Source organism: Diplotaxodon limnothrissa, linkage group LG11, assembly GCF_057381915.1.
Source record: "Diplotaxodon limnothrissa isolate DT_005_m linkage group LG11, D_limnothrissa_male_GT1.1, whole genome shotgun sequence".
In the NCBI taxonomy this organism is placed as follows: domain Eukaryota; kingdom Metazoa; phylum Chordata; class Actinopteri; order Cichliformes; family Cichlidae; genus Diplotaxodon; species Diplotaxodon limnothrissa.
In genome coordinates this window covers 20340895-20351236 of record NC_140606.1, presented here as the reverse complement: position 1 = coordinate 20351236, position 10342 = coordinate 20340895, and the positions used below count along the sequence as shown (strand labels likewise).

Below are 10342 nucleotides of genomic sequence, written 5' to 3'. Positions count from 1 at the left end.
TTTCAGTCGTCCATCTCGAGAGCTATCGGTGGCCCGTGGTACTCATGTGCTGGGCTCTAAGTGCTTAAAAGCAGGGGTCCTGCTGCTCAGTACCAGGGTTAAAGCAAGGCCAAAAGACAGACTCTAAACACTAGATTGTTGGTCACGTTTGCACTGAGAAGTAAACAAAATGCCACTTTTACAGCATCAACACAGTTAATGAAAACATAATTCACGTTTTGTAGTTCTGGCCCAGCCATCCGAGGTACAAACATTTATCACCTTATAAAAACTGCAGTACAAATATGTTGTGTAATCGAACCTGACAGTCATCTGCTTTAATTTGTTCCTAAATGAGAGCAGTCACCGCCAACAGCTGTGAATTCATTCCAGCAATTTTTCTGTAATTTAAAGGCAAAGATCAGTTTGATTCTCATGAAACAAGTTCCACATTTCCATCAGTTTGTTTTCCTTCTAAATTGTTTCTTTAACCATATTCCAGTTTGATCATAAAAAGGCGATTGATCCTTTTTACTGAGACACATCAGTTTGTGGAGCAGTGCCTCAGTAATTTATAACATGGCTCTATCATCTTACTCGTCCCAGGCGATCCTTCACTTTGTTCATGGTGTTGGGCTCCCACCCTGTCGATCCGGGTCCACCCAGTCCCAGACGTGGACGGAGCCATCCGAGGCTGCAGACAGAAGCGTCCGCGGCCGCTCGGGGTGCCAGATGTGGGAGGTGACGAAGGTGGGAACACTGTCATCAGTCTGCTGTGATGAAACTGCGTGACCGCGATGCTCAAACAGCGGTCGAGCCTCCTGCGGCTCCGCCCCCCAGAGACGGGTGTTGTAGATCTGAACAACGCCACTGAAACCTGATGAGGACGAAGGCAGAAACTTTAAAAGGCTTCTTTCTGACCCACATTTATATTCATTAGGATAATATTGTGCTAAAAGTTCAAATCATTCAACAACTATGAAGTCAAGAAACTGATAACTAACTTATCCACTTACTTTGAAATGGTAGCATTAGTCTGTTAACAAACTGAACTTTCATTTCTGCAGACACCCACATGTTGACTGTAGACTTTAAGCCCCTTGATCATCTTGTCTTTTTGCCTTTTTGTGACAAATTACTATACTTACATCTGATTGCTATAAACAGAGTTGATAATTACAATTAGCACACAAATGAAGGCCTCTACTGCAGTCGCTTACCTAATGAAATGTTTTTCTATTGGTAATCATATAGTCTGCAAGACTGTGCTGCACGTCAGATTCACAGATTTAATTTGTATTTTTAAAGAGAGCTGTAAACCAATATTCATGTCACTGGCTCTCATGCAGGATCAGAAATGCTAAAAAGGCCCATAATTAATTTGTTATAAGACTGAGGTCACTGTGGCAACGTCTCCAAAAGTATGAAAACAAGACCTTCACAAGCAGAAGCCTTTACAAAAGAGTGATGACAGATTTCTCATTCTCTCGTTGATGCTCAGTGATGAAAACATTTCACGGCGCTTTGCTGCTGGAAGAATTCAATAACGCTACCCTGATTGAAATTTATGAGTAATTAAATCTGCCAGTACATCCTTTCAATCTTTGGATGTTTCTGTTAGTAATTTCAGAGGCCATGTTTGTAAAACACTTCACTTCCTCCGTGTCTTCTTTTATATGACTGTTCAAATCATTTCAACCAGTCAGCATCTAACCTACGCACATGGAAGACTGTACGCACATGCACCTCCATAATCCTACACAGAACCATAACTCAATCCTGAGTCATGCTGGGGGCTCCACTGTGACGTGATGCAAATAATGAGGTCTGAGTTTTCCTCGCTGCACTGTACAGAGAGGAAAGCTCAGAACTCTACATTGCAGAGACTGAACAGCCACTTCATAAACGCATGGCACAGCATAGAAGAGCCACCTCTACATCAACATCTGAAAAAAAACTGTTTGTATAAACTGACCTGACACTGAGATACAGTCATCCAGTGTTGGAGCCCACGACACTTTGACCTGGCTGCAGCGGCCTGGTGTTTGGACGTCTAGCTGAGCCTGACACCCCGCCCCTCCCAGATTTCTCAAGTCTGAAACCACCGCCTGTCCAGACGAGGAGACTCTGATGACCCTGCGGCTGGACGGATGTGGACCTGCAGCAGCATCCGTCCACCAGATGACAGACTCGGCTGAAGATGGTGAATGTGAAAGCTGAGGAGGAGCAGACGTCCGAGTATCGGCAACGTAAACACTCCCGTTACAGCAGCCGGCGAGGAAAACCGTGTCACTCACGAACTGTAAGGAACTCAGAGGATCTGCTGAGTCGGTCTCTGTTGGGACAAAACAACGCAAAATGTCTCAAAACACACATTACAGAGAGATTACATACTGCAGTCTGCTGCAGAGATGGTTTTATGACTAGAACATCAGTGTTTTGAAACTGAACAGCTGAGGAAACCCCCAGCTGAAAGAGCATTTAATGGCCCTCCTGCTGCAACAATTACAGGCAAAGTGCTCAGAAACAAAAACATCAGGCTGGTCGTTTGTTGGCCTTGTTTTGGTGCACTGGCTGTGCATAATGATCAGAAACAAGCAGAGAAAGGACTGTGGTGAGGAAACTACTAACATTTGATAATATGCAGCGTGCAGCGAAGCAGTGGTTACTACTTTGGAGCATCTATAGATCAAATGGTTCATGGGGAAAGAAAAAAAAAGAAGAAGAAATCGGCTCTGTTCAGTAGCGTATAAACTTCAGTCATTTCAGTCTTTATGTTCTGATCATACACAACATGTCTTAAAGATGCCAGAATCATTGTATTTTAGCATAGAGAAAAATATTCCTTTAGTTAAGATGTGACGGAGAATAACTATTTATGTACTTGGCACAAGTTTAAGGAAACAAATTTAAACGATAAAAAGAATTTCTGTTTTGTCTGTTTTGTGAACTGTTCCACGCCTTGTAGCCTCACAGTGACGAGGTCCTGGGTTTGAATCCACTGGCCTTTGCATGTTCTCTCTGCCTCTCCACATACTGCAGCTTCATCCCACAGTCCAAGACATACATGTTAGGGTGACTGGTGATTCTAAATTGGCCATAGATGAGTATGAAAGGTCCTCTTTCTGTGATAGACTGGCAACCTGCCCAGCATGCACTCTGCCTATCTCCCTCCGAAAGCTGGGATGGACTTCTGATGCTCTACTGCAGGAGCAGACAGGTGGATAGATGGACGCTCTCTTTGATGCCAACTATTTTTTTAATTTTTGGGAACCATGGAACAATGATATTTATTGTTTGCTCACTTTACTTGTATTACTTCCAGGCCTTAAAGCCACAGTCTCACCTCCACTCAGAGCTTCAGCAAACTATTTTTGTGTGGAAAAATAAATAAAATAAAGCAGGGAAAAGAAATGGAAAGTTACAGATCTTCCTAGGGGTTACAGTGGGTGGCCTACAACATAATACTGCATCATAACACAGCTCAGCCTTTCTTTCTAGATCAAACTTACTTAAGCGAGCCACAAAAGAATAGCAGGAAAACATCTCCTGGCTGCACAGAAAGCTTTTGTCCTCGCTCTCCTCAGGAACACATGCAGTTTTTTTTTTTCATCTTCATGTGACACTAAATCTTAGATGTCCTTCACAAACAGTGATTGTATCCCAGTCCAACTGTAAGCTCAATAATTACACTGTTTTAAGAAAAACTATACGTAAAGAACAGTTTCTTTTCATTATAAAAACTTTACTACAAATATGATTTACATTACTATAGTATTAGTAGGAGAGACAACCAGTTTACCAAAAGTAAGAATACAGTTAGATTTTGAGCATAAAACAAACCACACAAAGTCACTTTAATTCTTTCACGCTGCCATTCACGATTAGTCTCGATGCTGATGGAAATCTGAATCTAGATTATATTTTCTTGAGAAAGAGTAAGACTATGTCTCCCAATTTTTTTGTTCCAATTTTTTTTAAGCATTTATGACATTTCTCAAATTTCGACATCTCACAACAGTGAGATGAACAGTCTCACAAAACTGCATAAAGCACCACTTCGACTTAAGTTTTCACCTCTACTTAAATAAGACACAAACTAAACCAATCTTATAGTCTCCATGCTCACAGGCGAGCGTGAACATAAACTGATAACTGTAAATGTGGGGTTACCCAGTTTATAGAGAGTCTCTCCTGATGTGAGTTCAGTCAGCTGGACGTCGCTGATCTGAGCTCCGTGAAGAACTTGTGGTGCTGACGAGGGTCGAGCTGCGATCCTGCTGCCTCTCTCTGAAGCACTCCTTTTCCCTTTAATACTTCCTGTTCTCCTGATCACATCTGTCATGGATGACAAGGAAAAGAAAACCAGTCACACTGTCAGAAGTGCCTCACCACATTTTATAATTATTCCCTTTACCTTGTTTGCTGTAAACCAGGAAAGGGGACCTATTATTCCCTTCTGTATTTTCTTCCTATATATGCTATTACAATAGCAAACTCTCATATTAAACACAGTTAAAAGGTCAGAAATTGAAAGCGTACGTGAAGTGAAACCCCACTTCACTGCTCTAATCTCGTCAAAAATCTTTTTTAACTTGCATTAATTGGTGGAGATGTCTATGTCTAAACGTCACTTTCATTTAAATTAAGACAGTCAGACACGTGAAGTATCAGGTGTCAGGAATCAATTTGAACCCTGTAATAGTGGTTGGGCAGTCAACGTCTGACCACCTTTCTGATTTCTCTCAATTATTATTGGTGAACAATTCAACACAGGAAATGTGCACGATATGATACAAATACTCTTCTCTCAGGTTAGGTTCCCTCCTATATTTGTCTTCTTTGGGCTACAACAGAAACAATTTTAACTTCAATCTATTTCAGCAAAATCTCCCCCCCCCAAAAAAAAGAATTGTATAAATAAATATTGAATTCAACAGGAAAAGTTTCTTTTATGATCTAGTCTGTTATGATTCAGTGATTTTTACTAGTTAAGTCATTAACCTTGAATAAAAAAGGTTCATCCATTCAGTGAGTCGTCTCAAAACAGCTTCTGTAGATAAGAGTTACATTTAAAAAGGCCTTGAATATTTTTTATTGCACTCTGTGAAACACTATCAGAAGTGAGAACCTTTTTGCATTTAGATGAATACATTCAGCTCATAATGCCCAGAAAATCTGGTGCTTTTTGTACTGAGATCATGTCACTTTAAATTCATATCACTGAAAATCACCGTTAATCACAGCGATGATTTGCAAGTTTTTGACTGATAGTAAATTCTACTCTGTAGGTTTTAAGTGAGATTTTATTCATAATTAGTTCTTGGTCTTAATTAATTTTACTGGACTGCTGTTAAGTTTAATTTTATCAGATTCCTATTCTTTTTCTTGGTTTTAATTTCATGTTTTTTATGCTTTGTTCTGGTTTATTGTTGGTTATCTGACCTGTCTTACTAAATTTCTCTTTGTCATTATTTTTCTCTTATATAAATTTTTTTAGGCAAGTGCCTAACTTTTGTACTTTGAAATTTTAGGGAAATCACACTCACCGCTCTCTTCTCCTCCAAGGTCCCACACCTGCAGGTCGGAGCTCAGCCCGTCGTTGGTCACAGCACACCTGCCGAAATAACAGAACGTTAATTAAAAGGCTGCGAAGCTACTGATTATATCGTCCCCTCACATTTACCATCAGATCTAAAGATCTACACAAGCACTGACTCACACCACCTATAACAACTACAAAACACAGACCCTCCACACTGTGCATCGCACCGTGAGGCACGATATATCTTCTGGTGCAATGATTTGTTAAAAGTTAATTATTGTCATTATCAGCTCATCTAGTAAAGGTTTTTGTAAGTAATTTCTTAGTCTAAACAAGTTTAATACAATTATGATGATTTTTAGACAACTGAAGAATTGTACGTTTAGCATTTAGGCTTAAAACCTTTAAACAGTTCATCAATACTCTGAATTGCTCTTGACTGACCTTCTGTACTTTTATAAATCTGTTAATGTGTTAAATACGTGATAGGTAAGAATAATAAACTGAACTGTAGAAAATATAAAGAGTACCCGAATAATGCGTAATGCTTTTCAGTGTGCCTTTTTTGAAGAAGACCTCTTTTCATTCATTATTCCCCAAAAAGAAGCTTTGAAACCAAAGTTTGGTGCAGGAAAAGGCATCGTGTGGATTAGAAAACCTTGGAAAGAGTGAAGCAAGTTTCTCTCCCTGAAGTGGGTCACAACCAGTGTTTGATGAAACAAAGTAACAGTACTCCAATTACTGCCTGGTTTGCAGTTTAAATAAGCAGGTAAGTACTTTTCAAAGAATTAATCAACAACTGTTCAAATGTTACATTTTTCTGCTCCTGAATAAAAGCCTGAAGGATCTGCAAAGTTTCTGTCTCTCCCCGATTTCTTGGGATACAGCCGTGAGCTTGGGAAATGTTGTATTTATTATTGTTAAGGAGTTAATTTTCTCAGCAGATAAGGCTGTAATCTTACAGATTACTTTATAATGGAAGTAAATTGTAGACTGTAGTCAACTGAGTTGTTTCCTTAACCCTCCAAATTATATAGTTGTTAAAAGTGTATAATCCTACCTATGGTAGCCGCTGTAGAACAGACATGTTTTAGTCAGCAGAGAGATCAAAAACGTTGGATACAGACTGTACGCCATGTTTGGACTGGCTCTGCAGAAGAGTTTTTGCCTCTGTTAGGAAGGCTGTCAGTCCTCTGTTTACCTCAGCTGTCAATGCTGGCTGATAAACATTCACCAGTTACAAGTTTTACAGTCTCCTCCAGAGGAAATGGATGTGGATGCTTCTTAGTCCAGTACAGGCCAATAAGTCAGAAGCTCACTTCTGATTGATGACAGCTAAACTGAGGAGAGAAGTTGAGGATATACTTAACTGTTGGTTGCACTGCTGTTTTTCCCGCTGTTAGCTGGTGTTAGATGCACTTCAAAGAGATTTTCACTAATATTAACTTATAACCAGCTGTTGTTGTTGTGTTAAAGCCCAGACTTCAGTTCAGGAGATGAGGCTTGAGGTGAGGAGGAAGAGGATTATTTTTAATTAAGTCGTGTGTCTCTTTCCTTCCCGTTTTCATTTCTTTTGTCAAGTTGACCTTTTCTCAAGTGATCAAACATATCTTGAGTATGAAGGTGCACGTACGAATTTTAGTGTCGCTCCACTGCACCGTAGGAATGCCTATGACTTCTCTTCTCCTCTGCCTTTGTCACATGCATAAAGCAGTTTTAGTCAGAAGTGAAGTCCTTAGTGGCTGCTACTACAAATACAGGGGAGGAACATGGCGGTCTCCACAAGCTGCAAAACACTCTGTTGGAAGTTGTTTCTATTAAATAACCTCAAAAAAGACTGGCCGTACCTTTAATGTAACATGTTACTTATAAGGGTAATTTATCCAGCACTGGTCTGAACTCACCTTGTTCCAGGGATGTGTGTGAGGCAGCGAACCGGACCATCTGTGAAACCACCATGGGAAACTTTAAAATCCCGTTCTGCGCAGAGACTCTGAACACAAAAGCAAACAGGAAAAGTTCAGAGTAACATCTGAAACGCCTCCTAGAGAAAAATAAACTCAAAGTTTGGACTAATGTTCTGATTTTTACCTTATTTTCATCAGCAAGAAGTTTCAGCGGCAAGCGAAGTTCTAAAATTTCATTTTTGGACTGACTATAGCCTGCGACACAGACGCCTACAAACACCAAAAAAAATGATTAATACAAATGATTTGGCTAATGAAGAAAGAGCTGAAAAGCTGTCTTCTATAACAGCAAAATCAGAAAAAAAAAAAAAAAAAAGGATCCATAACTCAAAATTTCGAGTTATTATCTCGAAATTTTGAGTTATTATCTCGAAATTTCGAGTTATTTTCTCGAAATTTCGACATATTAACTCAAAATTTTGAGAAAAGCAACTCGAAATTTCGAGTTAGCGCTGCCAATCAGTAATCTACGTGAATGACGTCATTTCCATGTTACCCGGAAGCTGAAGCCCTCAGCTACAAATGCTACAGCTAAGCTACCGGTATTACATCCAGTCGTGAATGCAGATTGCTGAGTGTTTTCAGCCTGGCTTCACAAATGATGAAATCCCTGTGTTATTAGCTGAATCACATGGTGTTACTATCAGCAAACATACTTTAATTTGTTGGGATCCGTTTTTGCGTGCGCGGTCCTGCACCATATGCTTCCGGGTAACAAGAAAGCGACCTCATTCACGTATATTTTTGATTGGCAGAGCTAACTCGAAATTTTGAGAAAAGTAACTCGAAATTTCGAGTTATATTTCTCGAAATTTCGAGATAATATGGATACTAGCTTCTTTTTTTTTCTTTTTTTTTTTAGTGGCGGAAACGGGCTTCCATATCTTCAAGCCACATCATCATATTTTAAATTATTAGATCAACTTACTATTCCCTGACGTCCACTCGAGGACCTGGGTGGGATGTTCAAGCTGATACACATGAAGGTCTTTGTACCTGAAGGAAAAAGGTTTGTGAATTTCTGTATAGAGTTTAACATAAAATACAGTGAAACTCAATTTTGACGTGACGTGGTTTTGAGCGCTACAGTCAAAAGTGAAGGTGAGCCCGCCTTATGTTTGTTATAGTGACTCTGTAAAATTTAATTTTTTTAAGGAATTCAGAAAAATATAAATTCACTCTGCCTTAGTTTTGCAAACCTTTCAAAAACAGCCCTACAGCTGCATTCCTGATGTTTATTCCAAGTTGTTTGGTGTCTCCTTGCAAATGTCCATTTTGTGCGCCTTCTCCTTTGTATGTAGTGCTGTTTGGTATTTATTCCTGTTGTCTAACTATTTAGTCCCTGTGGAGCACCCAGCATGTCGTTGAACATGTACAATGACAATACAGGGGATACAGAATCATATTGTTTAAAATATAGGCCTTTTAACCGCGACACCAGACTTCATTCACAATTTATGATATGTAATATTTTCTGTCTACAGAATCAACGCGAACATTTTTCTTTTTACCTACAACTTGATTCCTACAGTGGAGCCATCATATCATATAATTCGTCTAGATTATAAAACTCGAATTCACTAAATTTATTTTGAAAATGAATCACACATATAACACCTCTTAAACCACGAGTAATAAGTGTAGGAGATGAACTAATACAATGTGACAATTTGGAGCTTATTTAAATTTTAGGAGAGATATCCGTAAGCCGAATTTAAATAAATTAAATATAAACATAAATATATTTAAATAATGTTTTGTTGTGGTGTTTATTAACAATCGAAAGCTGCTGGAGGGTAAAATGCCTAAAATTAAGAGTTTGCTTTGCAAAGCTGGTAATGTTGGTTAGCAAGTAGTAATAAAAATATAAATTTGACGTTTCAAACAAAGTAAAAAGTTTACTCACGTTTTCAGTGACTCGATAAACCAGTCATCTAAAATATCCTCAAACTCTGCATCTTCCATCTCTCCCAACAGCTCCTGCAGGCATGGGTGCTGCTGATCATCCACCACTTCCTGTTTAGTTCCCTCTGCTTTTTATTCTACTGCTTCTTTTCTTCATGAAAACTACACCGCCACCTGCTGGTCTGGAGGAAGCGAGCCTCAATCAAAAGTAACATATTAAAGTTTAGATAGAAACAAAACAGCAGGGTCTGTTCTAGCTTAATCCGTTAAACAAACAGATGCAAGAAGCAGATAATCAAGTACAGAGGCCTGTGCAGCTGACTAGTAGCCTAAAGGTTGCTGGTTTGAGTCCCTGTTCAGATGCTGGCATGGGCTCCATATGAGCTGTTTTTGTACTCGATCCCCAGACAAAAATAAGCAATAAACAAATATCTAACTGAGCTGATATTCAAAGCACTAATTTGCTTGATTCCATATGCAGCTTTCTACAGCCTGAAGAACCTCTTGGTCCTCTTGATATCCCTGGCACAGCTAACACAGCACAGCTTCTTTAACTTTTAATTTGATATTTTAGGCCAACGCAGCCAGAGGCATCCTTAAATATCAAGACTCTCCTTATTGGTTTCAGGCTTTACAGCAGATGGCATCTACATGCATACAATTAAAAGATAAAACAGCACACAGGAATAAATTTGAATCACCTGATATTCGCTTGTTAAACTGATTCAATAGAAAACAGTAATTTTAGATATTTGAAGATGAACGTACAGTAAGTTTTGCATCCCAGCAAATCACTTGTATTTGTATAGTGCCAGTTCACAACAAGGTGGCTGATGTTGTGAGGTAAAGACCCTACAGTGTTAGTGAGAAAACCACAACAATCGATCTCCTGTGGGTAAGCACTTGGAGGAACCAGGTTCTGTGTGGGGCGGCAAAAGAAGAAAGA

General features: G+C 39.3%; 1 protein-coding gene across 1 annotated transcript; it reads right to left on the bottom strand.

Moving 5' to 3' along the window:
- Window positions 1–547: 547 nt before the first annotated feature.
- wdr73 (WD repeat domain 73) lies at window positions 548–9462 on the bottom strand. Its single transcript, XM_085365322.1, has 8 exons — window positions 9398–9462; window positions 8420–8487; window positions 7616–7701; window positions 7429–7517; window positions 5529–5596; window positions 4153–4317; window positions 1955–2314; window positions 548–856 (listed from the first exon to the last, which is right to left on the bottom strand). The coding sequence occupies exons 1-8, from the start codon at window positions 9454–9456 to the stop codon at window positions 603–605; spliced, it is 1149 nt and encodes a 382-aa protein (XP_085221448.1). The 5' UTR covers window positions 9457–9462; the 3' UTR covers window positions 548–602.
- Window positions 9463–10342: the final 880 nt, after the last annotated feature.